Source organism: Heptranchias perlo, chromosome 1 (assembly GCF_035084215.1).
Source record: "Heptranchias perlo isolate sHepPer1 chromosome 1, sHepPer1.hap1, whole genome shotgun sequence".
Classification (NCBI taxonomy): Eukaryota; Metazoa; Chordata; class Chondrichthyes; order Hexanchiformes; family Hexanchidae; genus Heptranchias; species Heptranchias perlo.
Genome location: NC_090325.1, coordinates 139,631,295 through 139,650,966, shown reverse-complemented (window position 1 = coordinate 139,650,966; position 19,672 = coordinate 139,631,295). Strand labels below are relative to the sequence as shown.

The 19,672-nt window shown below is 40.5% G+C and overlaps 1 protein-coding gene across 4 annotated transcripts in view; it reads left to right on the top strand.

Moving 5' to 3' along the window:
- tmem131l (transmembrane 131 like) overlaps positions 1 to 19,672 on the top strand; it is a 143,718-nt gene that overhangs the window by 106,327 nt on the left and 17,719 nt on the right. For all 4 annotated transcript variants that reach the window (XM_067991802.1, XM_067991812.1, XM_067991821.1 and 1 more), the window contains exons 16-26: positions 766 to 883; positions 3,071 to 3,200; positions 5,535 to 5,644; positions 8,836 to 8,908; positions 9,455 to 9,603; positions 10,046 to 10,188; positions 11,607 to 11,793; positions 14,175 to 14,360; positions 15,435 to 15,587; positions 15,959 to 16,569; positions 18,633 to 18,781. In XM_067991802.1, the coding sequence (XP_067847903.1) occupies positions 766 to 883; positions 3,071 to 3,200; positions 5,535 to 5,644; positions 8,836 to 8,908; positions 9,455 to 9,603; positions 10,046 to 10,188; positions 11,607 to 11,793; positions 14,175 to 14,360; positions 15,435 to 15,587; positions 15,959 to 16,569; positions 18,633 to 18,781 (2,009 nt within the window). The remainder of the gene's footprint in view (positions 1 to 765; positions 884 to 3,070; positions 3,201 to 5,534; positions 5,645 to 8,835; positions 8,909 to 9,454; positions 9,604 to 10,045; positions 10,189 to 11,606; positions 11,794 to 14,174; positions 14,361 to 15,434; positions 15,588 to 15,958; positions 16,570 to 18,632; positions 18,782 to 19,672) is intronic.

Here is a 19,672-nt window from a genome sequence, read left to right as displayed (position 1 = left end):
GCAATGATTTATTCATTTATCATATATTTGCTTAAGTGGGCTTTGATACATTTGTGATTTTATGACCTGGGCATTATCGAGCGCTCATTGAAGAGTCAGTGCACATTTGGATATTGGAGAGCAAAAGAGCCGCCTGGATGCTTGTCCCCAGAGTTGGTTATTGACGCATCAAAATGCCTAAAAGCATTGTTTGAATGTGAAATTGATCAAGTAAAACTTATTCACAAACAATAAGGAGTGAGAGAGCTGCAGCCAGGAGGGTCAACTAACATGAATTCTCCACAAGTTCAGGCGGCACTGCTTCCGTTGTCTGTGTACTTTTTACTCACTGGGACGTTGGAGGGGTAACGAATAATCAACTTGAGTAAATTTTAAAATAACACTCTAGGTCGTCTACATGTTTACAAAGTAATCTTGTAGGCAGTCAAAATTTGTATCCCCTTCTGAGTTAGAAAATAATACTTCGAAATCAAGATAATGAATCCAGACAGTGAACATTTTAAGAAGAAAATTTATGTACTGTTAGCGTAGCCCACAGAATTATGCCGATTAAAACATTGCATGAGGTATGTTGGGTAAGACACCTGTAATCATCTCCCTTGCAAATAGGACGCACTAATATTTCCCTTTGTCTGAAATGAAGCATAATTACTCCTTAGACTAGGAAAACAAACCTCTAATATGAGATGCAAACAGCATTCAAGTTTTCTATGTTGCTTTCTGGCATGCTGCTCTGTTTCTTAAACTAATCCCCGTGTCTTTCAGCTGCTGTGCACTGGCATGATAGTCTTTCTCTGGATTCCTCTTCCTGGAAGGTTGATTCTGAGCTGGGTTTGGATTTGCGACACAAGTGGCAGAAAATGAGAGAGAAAGGAGAGAACAGGTAAAACCAACAGCTGGGCACCCTGCTATCAATATAAAGAATAGTGTATACCTGGGAGTGATTTACAGTAATTCAATTGGGTTTGGAGGACATTACTGTTCTGGTTTATGGTCACTATCCCAATCCTAAGATTAGAATTATAGTTTTGAATTTGTTTCATAGCTTCTGTTACTATTGTAGAATACAAGATTGTTTTTGTGTACAAGTAATGTAATTACTCGTTTCATTGAAAGACAAATCTCTGCTGATTACTGGAAAACAGCGTGCTTAGTACATACAGTAAAATTCACTGATGCAGAGATTTAAGTGTCATTCTGTAATCTCACTGGTGAGATAAAGTAGTTCAGAAATGCTTTGCCCAATTTGAAATGGGAACTGCAAACATGAACAGAAGGATTTTTTTTTATCATTAGTGTAGACTTAATTGCATTTTTAGTTTAAAATAGCATGAAGAGTATGTGTTACTGTAAAGTGAGAGTTACCGAGGTTAATTGGGTGTTTACAGGTAGCTGACTGTCCATGCCACTGGTAGAACATGTTCTATGATTTTTTGATTGAGTTTACCTACAATAACTATATTAATCATCCCATTCCTGAAAGTGTAGTTTAAGCAAAAGTCAAATAAACTGCATTCTACCAAATACAAAAAAACGAGATGCTGATATTTTAGTGAAATAACACTAGTGTGTGATATTTGTAGTGAATTTTTTTGGCAAATGTGGATCTCTTTCTTAAAAAAAAGGACAAGCATATGTCCAAAATCATGAACATTACGAAGTTGGTTTAAAAAAAAATCAAAGCCACATTTAAAAAAAAAGTCTCCTAGCCTTTTTATTCTGAGAGATCAGTTTTACTTTACATTTAGTTGTGGTGATCATGTGTGCTGATTTGGATTCAAGGGCCAACCAAAAGAATAATGAAAGTTTACCCCTCTCTTTAAAAGAAGAGCATATCAGATACCTCCCAAATTTTTATAGTATTTACATTTAAGCACCACCACCACCACCTACTGGCTGAAATGTGAGACTGCAAATAATGCCTCTTTTTAGCACATTTAATGCAGAGAATTTTATTTTTGCTCATCATAATTAGGCTTACTGATTTGCAGTGTGTAAATAAATCACATTTTGTATCCTTCCTGCATGGGATTCTGCTCATTTGTCCAGGCAACCTATAAAGCAGTGACTTTGCATAATGCATACAAATGCACCTGATGAGATGTGGGGTCTGGATAGTGTTCACTTTTCAATTTCTATTCTAATCAGATATCAGTAAGTTCCTGGAAACTGGAACTAGTGCCTAGATTTCATTGATTGCCAAAAGCTTAATTTTCTTTTACATGTACATTAGTGGTTATTTAAGCTGATCCTGACTCCCCACCACCACCACATGGACGAGTGATACCTTTTAAGATATGACACTACAGACGTTGACTGAATGCAAGACTTAATTATCAGTAATTCATTGGTCGGTTTTCAGAGATAATTTTACAACAGTCTGCGATATACTGCAACCGTTGCATCATCATGAGCCAGTCTTTTTTTTTCCTGCACTTTGGAAACTTTTGCGGTGTGATGGACACCTTTTGAGGTGTGGTGGCCTGGGATATAAGGGCAGCTTTTGAGGTGTAATGACTTTAGAGGTTCAACGTCCTACAGATGGACACCAGATGCAACACTCTTAATTACGGGTGAATTTGATCAAATAAATTGCATCTGGTCTGATAACTGTATTGTACATTTCAGTTGGTGATATGTTAGTTTAATTTTGTTTAAATTTCAGCATTTTTAGTCATTTAAGCAACATAACAATTAGGTGTGCAAGTTGCACCTTTGTAGTATGTGCTTTTTATACTCTCTGAACATACTAGTATGTCTTGAAGGATTTTTACTAAAATGACAGTCTTACAATAGAGGTTTATACACATTGCTGTAAATATGATATTGCATTTTAGCAGATTTTGTATCTGTCGTCGTGTATATCAGTTCAATATATGGTTTACCTTTTCCATTTTGATTGAATTCCACAAGCAAAGAAATGGAAAGAATGAGGCATTTTTAACAAATGCCTAAAGTTTAAACCGGCTTCTCCTAAGCTTGTTAATACCTAAATTCTATCTTCTGTTAATTGGAGGGGGGAGTAAACAGAAATAACTTTTAGACGATTGTTTATTTCCCTCTGGAACAGGCAGAGAATGTTTGAAGATCCTGGCATGCAGCAGACAGTCCAGCGACCATTTCCTTCTGACTTTATTTGGCCCCGTTTAACTCCAAACTACTTAATGAGGTTCAGTGCAACTGCTTCTCACAACACAACGGTAAGGCGTTTTGATTAACACGTCGAAACGTGATCTTAAAGGAGACACTTGATTATCATACTGATTGCCACAGTGAGTTTAAATAGTCTTTTTGTATCTCTTGGATCTTGGTTTAAAATTCAGTTCAGACAGTTGGGATGTAGGTCACCTTTCTCACAAATTTTATACATGGACTCTTACCAGCCATAACCATTTAAAACTAAACCAGCAGTGTATCATGATTAACGTCAACATTTTTTAATGTTTTCAGCATGTTTTTTAAAATTGCTTTTACCGTCCAACAATGTACACTGGTATCATTATATCAACTGCTCTGGGATAGCTATTGATTGAAATCACATGAGGGAGCTGAGTTAATATAAACAGCTGAAATGGAAAGGCCTTTGATCTGACTTGCATGCTTTCTACACAAGGCATACTCAAACTTCCCCTTCCCACCCTCTAACAACACACTCAATCAGTTGTGCTCAGTAACTCCTTCCTCCTTCTCGTTATCTACCTACCTATCTATCTAGTCATGGTCATATGTCTACAATAAACATAGTATCAATTACCTGTCCCCTCATTAGTTAAGCGTGTGACCTTCTACTTTCACTACTCCAAAAAAATTCTGATACATATGGCGTGGTTTGCAAGGAACAATATGTCCCTGAAAATAAATTTATCAAATATATTTAAAAATTCAACAATTCACAAAATAAATTACTCCAACTTCCCCCTCCCACCTTCCAACAACTTTCTTCCCTCCTCCCCCACCCATGCCAAGATCAGTAGCCTCTACCTCATGTACACCCACCACTCCTAGTAGACAGCACCATACCCATGCGTACCCCAATGCCCAGCCCACCTAAGGATGCCTTGTATAGAAAGCATGCAAGTCAGATCAAAGGCATATGCAGACTGGAGGCGCATAACTCTCTTAATGCCAGCCCCACACCCTTGACAATGCTGTACCTGCTACCTCCTGATCTGGCTGTCAACTAGCCTCCAGCCCCTAGATCCCAACAGGCCCTGAAATTGTTACTAATTGTCAGTTTGTTCATTTCTAAGTGTGCCTCCCTCCAAATTAAAATTCCAATCCTCGCATTTAAGTCCCTTCATGGCCTCACCCCTCCTTATCCATGTTACCTCTTTCAGCCCTACAACCCCACCCCCAAAGAACTCTCCGTTCCTCCACTTTGGCCTAACGTGCATTCTCCTTCTCCCTTCTCCCTCCACCCCCCCCCCCCCCCCCATTTGCCCCTCCTTTATGACCTGTCTTAAAACCCACCTCTTTGACCAAACCTCCTAATATCTCCTCCTTTCATTTGACATCCATATTTCTCTGATAGTGCCTCTGTGAAGTGCTTCAGGACTTTTTCTTGTTAAAGTTGCTATATAAATACATGTCGTTTGTTGTATTTAATGCAGCTAAACACCAGTAGATATGGAGCCCCTTCCTGTGAGCCAATGTCCTATCCATCGCAAGCTCACATAACTAGACCAACCCTAGGGCTACCTACTGAGACAGATCACACAATGCCAGAAAAAACCTTTTGTAACCTATCGCAGCACCTTGCCCTACTTCTCCCAACAAGCTTTCAGCACTCCCTGACCAGGGATGACCCCAGCTGTCACCAAGCACCTTTCTCCCTAATATTTACTGCTAAATAATGTATGGCCCTCACTGTACTTAGCTGCAAGTATTGTGAAATATGTATCGTAGCATGGACTCTGTGTGAAAACCATGACCTAATAGGATGTAAACTTCTTGTACGGAATAAAATAAATTATTTAACCCAGCTGAAGATTATGCACTGAAAACATAAATGCCAAGCCCTGGACTTTTGGTTCTTCTGGGTAGCAGTAATAATTATTTGTGCAAATAATATACAAGCATCCCACAATACTGGATTTCTTGAAATATTTATGTTGTGTAAAAGTACATAAAGTGAACACTCAGATGCTGGCTTGAATGTTCATTGGTTAAGTTTTAAAGACCATAAATTCTAACGGACTTGATATTTTAATTGAAGTTTCAGTAATTGCTGCTGGAAAACTTTACTCTTAAAATTACTAGCCTGAATGTCCATTGGCAAGGCATAGCTAGCAATTTGTGAATTATATTTTAGTGAAATGGAAAATGTGGACATTTACATGTGTGTTTTACGTACTAAAGATAAGTGCTATGATTTATTATCGCTCAGTACTGCTATTACCTATTGGGATGGCCAAACCATTGGGACATCGAGTGCTGCATTTTCAACAAACCAGTGCATAATATTCTAAGAACTTTTTCATTGAGTTTTAAATTGCTCGTGTAATGAGGTGATTATGTTTTTTTTGATGTTTCAGGTGAAACACTTTGTTTTGAAGAACCCATCAGATATACCAGTCACAGTGCAGATCCTGCCAGTGTCTCACTATCCAAATCCCCAAGCTGCTTTAGGCCTACTCAAGAAATGGTAAACTGCATCTTTTAATTATAATAACTGTGCTGCAACTAGGATAGCTGATTTAATTGGCCTACATTATGCTGTCTTCCACTGCACCGTTCCATGCTATTCTCTGCTGCTCATTCGTATAAGTGTATTTACCAAACTGAATAATATAAAAATGTAAAAAAAAAATCTTTTAATCTAATTTCCTAATGTAGACAAAGATATGATGGTAAATAAGCAATGGCAAACATTTAAAGAAATACTTCAATATTTGCAACGAATACACATTCCATTGAGAAACAAAAACTCCACAGGAAAAGAGATTTATCCATGGCTAACTAAAGTAGTTAAGGATAGTATTAGATTAAAAGAAGAGGCCTATAATGTTGCCAAGAAGAGTAGTAAACCTGGGGATTGGGAAAGTTTTAGAAATCAACAAAGGATGACCAAAAAATTGATTAGAAAGGGAGAAAATAGAATATGAAAGTAAACTAGCAAGAAATTTAAAATTGATTAAGAGCTTTGGCAAGTATTTAAAAAGGGAGAGTAGCAAAAGTAAATGTCGGTCCCTTCGAGACTGAGACAGGAGAAATTATAATGGGCAATAAGGAAATGGCAGAGATGTTAAACAAATATTTTGTATCTGTCTTCACAGTAGAAGACACACAAAGCATACCAGAAATAGTGGGGAACCAAGGGGCTATTGACATTGAGGAAGGAACTTAAATATTTAATATCAGGAGAGGAAAGGTACTGGAGAAACTAATGGGACTAAAAGCCGATTAGTCCCCTGGACCTGATGGCCTACATCCTAGGGTTCTAAAAGAGGTGGCTGCAGAGATAGTGGATGCATTGGTTTTAATCTTCCAAAATTACAGCAATCAAAGGAGTGAATGGTGTTCAGACAGGTTTAGTCAGGTGTCTGAACACCATCCACTCCTTTGATTGCTGTAATTATCTCTCTGCCGAGGGGTGATAACGGGCAGTTGGAAAGATTATCTGTAATCACCAGACATTGTTCTCTGACTATATATGCGATGCTTTTATGGAAACCCTTCTTCACTCACCTGACGAAGGAGCAAAGCTCTGAAAGCTTGTGATTTCAAATAAAGCTGTTGGACTATAACCTGGTGTTGTACGACTGTGTACATAATATGATTAGGCAGAGTCAACATGGTTTTATGAAAGGGAAATCGTGTTTAGCAAATTTATTAGAGTCCTTTGGGGATGTAACTTGCAGGGTAGATAAAGGGGAACCAGTGGATGTTGCACATTTGGATTTCCAAATGGCATTCGATGAGGTGCCACATAAAAGGTTGCTATGCAAGATAAGGGCTCATGGGGCTAATGGTAATAGCATGGATAGATGACTCTTTTCTGTCTGTTAACCAGAGAGTAGGGATAGACGGGTCATTTTCAGGTTGGCAGGCTATAACTAGTGGGCTACCGCAAAGATCATTGCAGGGGCCCCAGCTGTTTACAGTCTATATTAATGACTTAGATGAAGGGACCGAGTGTAATGTATCCAAGTTTGATGACTATACAAAGGTAGGTGAGAAAGTAAGCTGTGAATAGGACGGAGCATCTGCAAAGGAATATAAACAGGCTAAGTGGGCAAAAAGATGGCAGATGGAGTATAATGTGTGGAAATGTGAGGTTATTCACTTTGGTAGGAAGAATAGATTAACAGAATTTTTTTTTAAATGGTGAGAAACTATTAAATGTTGGTGTTCAGAGAGATCTGGGTGTCCTCGTACAAGAAACACAAAGTTAGCATGCAGGTGCAGCAAGCAGTTGGGAAGGCAAATGGCATGTTAGCTTTTATTGCAAGGGGGTTGGAGTACATGAGTAAGGAAGTCTTGCTGCAATTGTACAGGGCTTTGGTGAGACCACATTTGGAGTACTGTTCAGTTTTGGTCTCCTTATCTAAGCAAGGATATACTTGCCTTGGAGGCAGAGCATTGAAGGTCACTAGATTGATTCCTGGGATGAGAGGGTTGTCCTATGAGGAGAGATTACGTAGAATGGGCCTACACTGTCTGGAGTTTAGAAGAATGAGGGGTGATCTCATTGAAACATATAAGATTCTGAGGGGGCTTGACAGGGTAGATGCTGAGAGTTTAGTTCCTCTAGCTGGCGAGTCTAGAACTAGGGGGCATAGTCTCCGGATAAGGGGTTAGTCATTTAAGACTGAGATGAGGAGAAATTTCTTCACTGAGGTTCATGAATCTTTAGAATTGTCTACCCCAGAGAGCTGTGGATGCTCAGTCGTTGAGTATATTCAGGACTGAGATCGACAGATTTTTGGACACTAAGGGGATCTGGGGATAGGGCGGGAAAGTGGAGCTGAGGTCGAAGATCTGTCATGATCTGATAGACTGGCGGAGCAGGCTCAAGGGGCCGTATGACTACCTCCTGCTGCTATTTCTTATGTTCTTATGTCTTTATTAAATTTTACAAGCTACAAACTAAGTTGTATTGTTTCTTAGTTCCAAAGTTCTCACCATTTCAAGATCTTGTCTCCACCGGTTCCATAGGACTGTTTACCCTCTAGCCCTTCGCATAAAGGATAGTCTTAATAGCTGCACCACAAGCCTGGACAGTGAGTGTTGACAGACTGTTCGTGTGACATCATGGCCAAGCTGATCCTGTTCTCACTGATGTCTACATGCCTACTTTCCAGCAGGGCTCACTGGATGATGATAATCAGCAGCCGAAACCCTGGTGCTTAACCTATTTTTACCCCCGCTCCCCCAACGTCCCAATTAAGATCAATTGAGGGACCCCTGCTGCCCCCTGGTTGAGATCAGCTCACTCTGCACATACTGGTAACCAAACCTGAGATATTCTGCTCTCTGTGGTTCAACTATGTGCTGCTTTTGCCAACTGAGCTATTAGGGGAGTTAATGTTTGTCTTTAAATAAAACTTGGGGCTGCCTTGAGTCAAATATTTTTTGAGCCAGTTCCAAAGATATGGCAAAACAAATGCCTGTAGTGTAGAGAAAGTACAGTTAGTCAGTTTTTTTTACAAGTATCCTCAAGTAGCAACTGTTGTAGTTTATGAATTACCAGTAATATTGTGAGAAAATGGATTATAAGGGAAACAGAATGTCACATGTACACCTACTTTACATGAGCTTACAAGTGCAAGTTATATGTTTGCAGTATTTTTATTCAGGACTGGCAAATAATTCAGTTATTTTATTTTTTTAAAGGTACAAGCTAAGGAGGCAAATCATTAGTGTTACTGCAAATGAATTTAGGCTGGTAAAGCCTCCTGATCGTAAGGTAAGTTCATTTTCATGTGTTCTTATAAATACATCCTCTGTTAAAAGCAGCAATTAATTTCATAATTAAGTGTACGAAACTTTATGCTTTTATTTTTCATTTTCTCAGTGTACCATTTACGCACCCTCTCCAAAAAAAAAAGGTTGTGGGTAAATGTTTCATGGCTTATACTAATGCTGCTCTTAAACTGGCTCTTACGAGTAGACAAGTGACTCCGAATGATTCATCCTCTAACTTACTATCCCTGTGGCTAGACGCTTGTTTTCTGTTCCCCTCTTTCGTTCTTCCTCTCCCTATGATAGTTAATGTGAGACCTGGAATGTGTGGGAATCACCAGTGTGAACCCAAGCTCTATGTTCCCATGCCACAGTGAGTTTTCCTTTTTGACTATAATTTAGACATTTCTTAAGTTGTATGATACAGGTGACTGACAACTCAGACCACTGGTCTAACTATAATGACTAGCATACTAATGCACTTATGTGAAGCAAAATCTTCCATCATGGTCTGGAAAATCGTTTTATGTTGATGCTTATAATTAAATAGAGTGCAGAGAGTTACAAGCAGATGGAATTGGACAACAGACCGAGTGTTGGGGTTCTTCAATTGACTTTACAGCCTCAAGAGATGAGGAAGATTGGTGTTGAGTTCACACCAGTAAGCCACAGCCTAGTGACATCACTCATACTGATCAGGTAAAATTCATCCTTGTTACCTTAAAGAACTGAATACCTAGTTTTGAGAGTGAATTACTGCAGATGCTTTAAGTATCCATTGTGATATAATCAACACCATATTACTACCATAGTGTAAAGCCTATCTTTTTGTAACGTGTTATGACATGGGTGGGTTTGTTTTGTGATTCCTCAATTAGAGACCCATAAGTCTGTTACATTAATGTTGTGTTATATCAGCAAGACTACAATTATGATGAAGTTGGCAGTTTAACTGTGGGGAAATACAGATCTTTTTGCTAACATGTTAGTTAACATAACACCTGGTGCTAATTCCTGAATTAAACAGTAGTTTTTAAGAGAGTTTCTGTTTAAGGTGCTTCTGTTAAGTGCAAGTGTGCTTATTTTTTTAAAAGGTCCAAAATAATTGCATATATAAGATTATGCTACTTTTTTTTAAAAGAAACAACCTTACTATACTCGATCTGCTGACTGTGGAAGGCTTTGGGGCTAATGAGTTGCTGAAAGTGGGAGGAAAGCTGCCAGGAGCAGGGGGCTCACTTCGATTTAAGGTGCCGGAATCCACACTGATGGAATGTAGAGGCAGTAGGTATCTGAAACAAAATGTTAAAACTAGTTTTAATTAAAGTGGAGCCAAACTGATGCTGTCATTCGTTCAGTTGCTAAATTACTGATGTCAGAAAAGTTGGCTTTTTGAATCTGTTTGGTTGTTGGTGGTTTCCTATGTCACAAGTGTGAGTCAACAGTGAAATTTATGCAATTTTAAGTCAAAGTTCTCTGAAATCACTGCTTACCTATTAAGCCACAAAGCATTCGATTCCTAATTAAGGGGCCTGTTTTCAAATTGCAGCCATGCCTTATTCAAACTTGGCTACCTCCATGTCTCAGACTTTCAAACTGCAGTCCTTGGTTTTCTGCAGTGAAAGCTCTGTTTATCTTGTAGTTGACGCTGTCCTTTGGACGTTATAACAGAGAGGAGTCCCTAGATATGTTAATGTTTACAGGTGGGGGGGTCCCTTGGCATATTTGCAGAATGGTAGCCACATAGGAAAGCTTGAAAACCGCTGCCAGTTTCATTGATTCCTCATCTTTGGAGTGTTTTGTGGCAAAAACAGGATGAAAGGTAAGGGGTTACGTAGCCTCGATAAATGAACCATCCATTATCCAGCGTGATCTGACATTGGCAACAAGTGTGGGGAAAAAAAATCACTATCCAGACCATGTAGCAGAAAACCCCTTCAAAAGGGTTAAAACTGGGTTAACTCGAGATTAATGCTTCGCACGACAAAAGCACATATTGGGAAATCAACCATGGAGGTCAGCGTGCCCCCTGCATAATTTTCTATCCATTCATTTTAATGGCTGGAAAATAGAAAGAACTTGCATATCATTGCGCCTTTCATGACCAAAAGATGACCCAAGGCGCTTTACAGCCAATGAAGTACCTTTGAAGTGTAGTCACTGTTGTAATGTAGGAAATGCAGCAGCCAATTTGCACACAGCAAGGTCCTGCATTGAGTTAATGACCAGATAATCTGTTTTAATAATGTTGGTTGAGGGATAATTATTGGCCAGGACACTGGGGAGAACTCCCCTGCTCCTCTTCAAATGGTGCTATGGGATTTTTTATGTCCACCTGAGAAGGCAGACGGGGCCTCGGTTTAATGTCACATCCAAAAGATGGCACCTCCGACTCTCGCTCAGTACTGCACTGAAATGTCAGCCTGGATCATGTGCTCAAGTCTCTGGAGTGGGACTTGAACCCACAAGCTTCTGACTCAGAGGTGGGAGTGCTACCGCTGAGTCATGGTTGACACCTCCAAATAGAGCTGGCTGCACTGACCACTGCAGTGGGAGTGCACTCAAATACCACAAGATGATGTGAAGCCTTTGATCTGAAAATGAAGTATGTTGAATGCACTGACTTAATCGGAGATAAATAATTTAGTGATGTTTGACACAGATCTGAGGTTACCGTACTTACTTAATTCTCTTGTTTTCAGAGTCAAAAGGAAGTGAACTCAATTTGACCATCAGAAAGAATTTTAAGGTTGAAAACTTTGGACCACTGACTGTCACAGTGATTTCGATGAGCATTAATGGATATAAATGTCAAGGATTTGGGTTTCAGATTCTAAAATGTGAATCGTTTGTACTGGATGCTAATTCGTCACATGAGATCAGCATTGTGTAAGTATAGATGAAGGACTTGCATCCACTTTAGGTTAGCTAGAAGTAGTAGACAAACTTCTAATTAGTGGGGGTCTGCTACTGTATTTAATCTAAATAATATTCATAAGAACATAAGAAATAGGAGCAGGAGTAGGCCATACGGTCCCTTGAGCCTGCTCCGCTATTCACTAAGATCATGGCTGACCTTCGACCTCAACTCCACTTTTGTGCCCGATTCCCATATCTCTTGATTTCCCCTAGAGTCCAAAAATCTGTCGCTCTCAGCCTTGAACATATTCAACAACTCTGCATCCACAGCCCTCTGGGATAGAGAATTCCAAAAATTCACAACCCTCTGAGAGAAGAAATTCCTCCTCATCTCCGTCTTAAATGTTCGACCCCTTATCCTGAGACTGTGCCCCTTAGTTCTAGACTCTCCAGCCATGGGAAACAACCTCTCAGCATCTACCCTATCAAGCCCCCTCAGAATCTTGTATGTTTCAATGAGATCACCTCTCATTCTTCTAAACGCCAGTTATTCCAAAGAATAACTCGCTATTTGTCAGTTTTAAGTGATGCAAGTACCCAATCATTGATCAGCAATATCATTCATTCCCTGTTGATGCCAAAACACTTTGAATGTTAGAAGACTGGATTGGATTGTAGGTTAGCCACATTGCCCCTTTCATCTCTGGAAATGAAATTTGAATCCAGCTCAGACTGATTTGAATAAAAGTCTCCCATCTCTGCTGGCGCTAAGGGTGCTGTTTAGAATAGGCTCAAGAAAGAAAGAGAAAGTACTTGTATTTACATGACATCTTTCGTGTCAGAACATCCCTAAGTGTCTCACAACCTATGAAGTACTCCTGAAGTTTAATCAGTGTTATGTAGGGAAATGTTGTAGCCAATTTGTGCACAGCAAGGTCCCACAAACAACAATGAGAGAAATGACCAATTCTGTTTTAATGTTGATTGAGGGATAAATGTTGGCCAGGACACTGGGAGAACTCCTCCGCTCCTTTTCAAGTAGTGCTATGGGACCTGTTACATCCAATTGACCGAGCAGATGGGATCTTGGTTTAATGTCTCATCCAAATGATGGCACCTCCAACAATGCAGCACTCCCTCAGTACTGCACTGAAGTGTCAGCCTAGATTATATGATCAGATCTCTGGAGAGGGGCTTGACCCACAACCTTCTGATTCAGAAGCAAGAGTGCTACCACTGAGCCAAGGCTGACACTTCTGAACTCAGTCCCTATTGAATATCGACCTTCAGCTACGTGTGTTTTAAAGCATGTCCTACATGTTAAATCCTCGCTACAAGAGCACAGTTAAGTAGCTATGTGCAGATTTTGCATTTCTGGTGTGCTAATATTCAGTGTTCATCCTGCTCAGTAGCGTAGTGTTCAAGTCTCACTGTGCTCAGGTAGGGATCTAAACTTCATATAGCTAGGAGATGTTGAAGAGAGGCTGGAGCATCGTCTACCTGCGGAAGGCAAATTGAGTCTCCATGGTGGCTTCTCCCAGCTGCCAATAGGAGATATTACTAGTGACCTGGGTGCAGGCTGGATGCCTCCGTGTTCGGCTGTAGGAGTCGGAATGGCGGATAGAAAAAGGGAATTTTAAAAAGATGATGAAGGATTAATGAGGTTGAGTAGCCCTTTCGGTGGTGTAACATAGTGCCAACTACTTTTTTTTCAAGTTTAAGCTGTTAATGTAGACATACTTGCTCTCGAGGCAGTACAAAGAAGGTTCACTCGGCTAATCCCGGGGATGAGGGGGTGGACATATGAGGAGAGGTTGAGTAGATTGGGACTCTGCTCATTGGAGTTCAGAAGAATGAGAGGCGATCTTATTGAAACATAAAAGATTGTGAAGGGGCTTGATCGGGTGGATGCGGTAAGGATGTTCCCAAGGATGGGTGAAACTGGAACGAGGGGGCATAATCTTAGAATAAGGGGCTACACTTTCAAAACTGAGATGAGGAGAAACTTCTTCACTCAGAGGGTAGTAGGTCTGTGGAATTTGCTGCCCCAGGAAGCTGTGGAAGCTACATCATTAAATAAATTTAAAACAGAAATAGACAGTTTCCTAGAAGAAAAGGGAATTAGGGGTTACGGGGAGCGGGCAGGAAATTGGACATGAAGCTGAGTTCAGATCGGTCAAGGCCCTGTGGGTGGCGGAGCGGGCCCAGGGGCTGAGTGGCCGAGTCCTGCTCCTACTTCTTGTGTTCTTTAGATTTGAGGTTAGGATCAGATCAGCCATGATCTTATTGAATGGCGGAGCAGGCTCGAGGGGCCGATTGGCCTACTCCTGCTCCTATTTCTTATGTTCTTATGTAACCACAAGGCTCGATCACACTGCTTTATTTGACTAAATTTCTCTCTCCCTACCCAGGTTTACACCAGATTTCACCACTTCCTGGGTGATCCGTGAACTACAGCTTTTAACTGCAAGAGGCTTGCAGTTTCAGTTCACTCTGAATGTGACTCTTCCACACCACCTGTTACCTCTGTGTGCAGACTTGGTGCCAGCACTCAGTTGGGAGCAGCCATTCTGGATGATCATCTGCCTTTTTAGCTGGTCAGAAATTTAACAAGAAACTCATATATTTGAAGTACAATTTTTAAAGTAGCAACAGTTTTAAGTGACCATGTTAAATTGTCTTGAGTAAATGTTTGATACCTTTGTTTGACCTTACTTTATCACCTTGTAAACCAAACTTAATTTGTTTAAAATATCTGAAGTTCATCCGTCCTCCATTTGTTTTTAAATGGATATAATATCAAGTTTTTGACCTGCAGTCCTAATACCCATGTTGTACGTTGATTGCCTGATTCTTGCCTCCTGTTTTTTCTGTATTGTGAAAAAATTATGATGGAGATTTAAAGATTCAAATTTCCACCTAGTGAGTATTTGCCCATTTTAGCTAAGGCAAAGGGTTTAGGTTTTTGTTTGAGAGAAATTATTTCTCTCTCTCTCTCTCTCTCTCTCTCTCTCTCTCTCTCTCTCTCTCTCTCTCTCTCTCTCTCTCTCTCTCTCCCCACCACCCCCACCCCACCCCGGCAAAAAAAACAGGCAGGTGATGAACTCTTTGTGGCGTAATGTAATGGGGCTGAAATTCCTTGCCAGGCCCCAGCTTCGAGTGAGTGTTTCTGGGATGGCCTCATGGGGGCTGAACCAGTGCTTGACCCTACGAGGCCATCAACGTACGCCAAGGGAGTTGAGGGCAGGGACTCTCCAAGTCGGGAGTTCCCACACCCTTGGAACCCTGTCAGTACCTGGAGCAGCATTGGCATGGGCACGACTGGCCTTACCAGGTATATCTCACCGGCACTGGCAGAAGTGGTGTCTACTTGGAGTTCTAGGCTGGGATCGGGGTCTGGATCCATACGCCCTGCCCGAATTTCTTTTGCATTGACTTCAGTGGAATGGAAAATCAGGTGGGGTGCCCCCTGAAGTTGCATTTCACCCCTCTGTAATTAGTTTGCAATTCCCCATAAAAATGCACTAAAGTAACAGGACTTGTGGCCTTTTGTAAGTTTTAATGCATTATCTGCAAATCACTCTGAAGAAAAACATTTTTTGATTTATTATCCTATTCATGTCAATAAGCTGGAAAAATGTATTTAATGTGAATTTTGTTTTCTTTTGTAGTCTGCTGCTGTTTTGTGTCATTATAATGGCCTATCAACATGCTCACTACATTTTGACAGAGTTTAGTCAATCTAGATCAAGGCCTTGCCACACCTCCCTACTGCTCCAACAGGATAGAACCTCTATTAACACGCTTGGCTCCACAACTTACAAGTAAGAAGCTTTATGTAATATCATAAAATACTTTTCAACAAGGAGTAGCTTTTTAAAAAAAAAATACTGCCTTTGCAGTAGTCAATTATTAATTGGTCCATTTGATTCACATTGAACTCACTACTTACCTGACGAAGGAGATAATCTCCGAAAGCTTGTGATTTTTAAATAAAATTGTTGGACTATAACTTGGTGTTGTAAGATTCCTTACATCAAGTAGAACAAGTACACTACAAATAACCATTTTAATTAGCCAAAGGCAAGTCAATAATAAGTTATTCACTCAAAGTCTTATTTTTTCTTGTACAAGCAGCCTTTTAAATGTGAGATTAATCCTCAGTGGTTTTAATAGTTTCCTTTTTTATTGTCAGGTTAAGTAGAGGTAGCTGTAAGACTTACAGTGAAGGCAGTAATTTGCCAGACAGAGGGAAAGGAAGAGGGGCTCTAGCAGTGAGTGGACCCTCTGTTCGAACCCAAAGTACCTCAAAACGGAGTCCAGTTACACCAAGCCATTGTCCAAGAAAGCTCAAGTACTATAGCAAAAATAAATTGAATGCATCAGCAAATGTTAGCTGTGGGACTGGTGAAGAGTATCAGCAAACCAACGGAGGGCCTTTTCATTCTCCAAAGGAGCAGCAATCTTACACTGACATTCCTCCATATGAGAAGCCACATGATAAAAGCTGTAGACCATTTGCAGAAAAGGATCTGGAAAAAGTTGAAGAGATGGTACAGGAGTGCGAGAGGAAACCATTTTTTATTGAAACTCAACCTACTACTGATCATGAACTTGTGACCTGTGTACTGTCAGAGGAAAGGAGCTCTGAACTTCCTATGACATTTCCTGTCCCTGACATTGAAGAATTGAATCACTACGGATCTTTTCAAGTACGCACTCTAGGTGAGCACCATGATCACCTTATGTCAGAAGAAAGCTTCAGGACTGATGAAACTCAACTTGCTTCATTCAATGTTGTTGAAGGTATGACAATATTTTAAGGACCATTCAGAACTGTGTATGTTAATTCCAACAGTGGTGTTTTGATTCCATCTTATTTAAATTGACGCTAATTCATGTTGCACTTTTCCAGTATATGTAGGACAATAGATAACATATAGTTTTTCATAGCCAGTAATGTAGTCAGCCAGTTATGATGCTGTTGCAAGAAAAACAGTAATTGAATTACTGGATTAAACTTGTTGCCTGACATTTGTTCTCTATACTTAACAAGATTGTATTTGTAGATTTTGTTAGGAACATAGGAAGAGGAGTAGGCCATTTAGCCCCTCGAGCCTGTTCCGCCATTCAATGAGATCATGGCTGATCTATGACCTAACTCCATATACCTGTCTTAGCCCCATATCCCTTAATACCTTTGGTTAACAAACATCTAGCAATCTCAGATTTAAAATTAACAATTGAGCTAGCATCAACTACAGTTTGCGGAAGAGGGTTCCAAACTTCTACCACCCTTTGTGTGTAGAAGGGTTTCCTAACTTCACTCCTAAAAGCCCTGGCTCTAATTTTTAGGCTATGTCTCCCAGTCCTAGATTCCCCAACCAGCAGAAATAGTTTCTCTCTATCTACCCCAACAGTTCCCCTTAATATCTTGAAAACTTCGATCAAATCACCTCATAATCTTCTAAATTCCAGGGAATACAACCCTAGTTTGTGTAATCTCTCCTCATAATTTAACCCTTGGAGTCCAGGTATCATTCTAGTAAATCTACGCTCCAAGACCAATACGTCCTTCCTAAGGTTGAGTGCCCAGAACTGAACACAGTACTCCAGGTGTGGTCTAACCAGGGCTTTGTATAGCTGCAGCGTAACTTCTAACCCCTTGCATTCTAGTCCTCTAGATATAAAGGCCAGCATTCCATTAGTCTAGTCTTTTTGATTATTTTCTGTACCTGTCCATGACATTTTAATGATCTATGTACATGGACTTTGGACCTCCACTGTTTCGAGCTTTTCGCCATTTAGAAAGTACTCTGATCTATACTTTTTAGGTCCAAAGTGGATGACCTCACACTTGCCTACATTAAAATCCATTTGCTACAGTTTTGCCCCTTCACTTAATCTATTAATATCTCTCTGTAATTTTATGCTTCCATCTACCCTGCTTACAATGCTGCCTATCTTTGTGTTATCGGTAAACTTGGATATGTGGCTCTCTATCCTGTCATCCAAATTGTTAATAAATATAGTGAACAGTTGAGGCCCCAATAGATCCCTGTGGGACACCACTAGTCGCAACCTGCCAACTTGAGTACCTGCCCACTATCCCTACTCTTTTATGTGGTTTGTAATGGTTTGACACTGGTGCCTACATTAGAATGATGCAGGCCAGCAGCACGAGGTCAAACCGCTTGCTGTGCATCGCACTTGAGTTGGGGAAAGTGGACCACCGCACACCTGTAGTTAAATGCATGCACATTGTTCTGCTAACCGGCATCCATGTGCCTGTGAAATGAGTTGAGAATGTGTTGCCATGTCTGATCTAAATAAAGACGCAAGATGATGGCTCTGCTCAGTTTATCCATTGAGAAGCTGAGCTCCCTGTCCCAGAGGAGGGAATCCCACAGTTGAATCCATGTGCTGAGGTGGCTGATTTTAGCTGCAGTAATTATGGTCATTCTACAATTTGGCTTGGCGCCTCTGGATTTGGGAGAGGAAATCAGCTAGGGTGCCTGCTCACTATTCAGTGACTCTATCTGGAAATTTGTGGACGTCTGGTGGGGACAGGACTGGATTCAGCTGTGCTTCACTCTGCCCTCTTCCCCATCCCCTCCGTCAAATAGACTGCTGATATTTCACGTTGAGTCTCTCAAGTGAATAATGCCCGCTTGGTTGAGATAACGGAGAACAACGAGCACCTGTGGATTCATACCCAGATGAGGTGTTGTCGCTTTCAGGAGCAATAGGATAACCCTGGGTTGAGGGGTGCAGAGAGAGAGAAATTAGTTTTTAAATAGAAAATTTAGATTTGATATTTGATTAGATGTTTCAGCATTTTTGCTTTAAGTTGTAATTCTATCCTTCAGACAAACCACAACAAGGGACGATGGAGAAAATCAGTGAAAATCTGAAGACAGAAGAACAGGTGCCCCATGAACCTCAAGCAAAGGCTCACATGTCAATCCTACAGAATGTACTGCCTCCCTTTGTAGCACAGAAGCCATCTACAGCTGTGGTAAGTGAGCTTTAATTGTGTATACAACAGGGGCATCCTATGAATCCTAAAAAATGTTGTTAGGGACGTGTCATCTGGTTCTAGCATCTTTTATATGGTTGTTGCTGCCCTTAAAGATGATAAAGGGTAGTCCTGCATGAAGGAGAGGATCACCCAACAAGGCACACCATACATTTTTTTTACAGCAAGCTTTGCCTGAAGCACCCATTGCACTGATAAAGTGCTCCAACCATATTATGTGGCTTGCCCCTAATTTGAATAAATGATGAGGCATTATTGAGCCTTGTTAGCCGTGGCTCATTGATGGCACTCTGAATCAGAAGGTCGTGGGTTGAAGTCCCACTCCAGAGACTTGAGCATATAATCTAGGCTGATACTTAAGTATAGTACCGAAGGAGTGCTGCCTTTCGGATGAGACATTAAACTGAGCTCGTCTGCCCTCTCAGGTGGCGTAAATGAACTCACGGCACTATTCGAAGAAGAGCACATGGGGGTTCTCCAGGTGTCTTGGCCAACATTTAGCCCTCAACCAACACCTTAAAAACAGATGATTTGGTCATTTATTTCATTGTGCAAATTGGCCGCTGCACTTCCTACATTACAACAGTGACTAAATTTCAAAAGTAATTCATTCGCTGTGAAGTACTTTGTAACCCTTTTGAGATCATGAAAGGTGCTATATAAATGCAAGTCCGTTTGTTCTTATGCACTGTATGTACCCAGCCTCTGAGCACCAACAGTGCTTCAGAGCCACACAATGCGACATTGAACACATCTCACTGTGATGAGTAGGACTCTATTGCCTCTAATGTTCTTTACATTTGTTTTTAATACTGAAATGGACTTCTTGTGCTTCCCCATGAAATACAAACTAATGGCAGAGAGAGCACA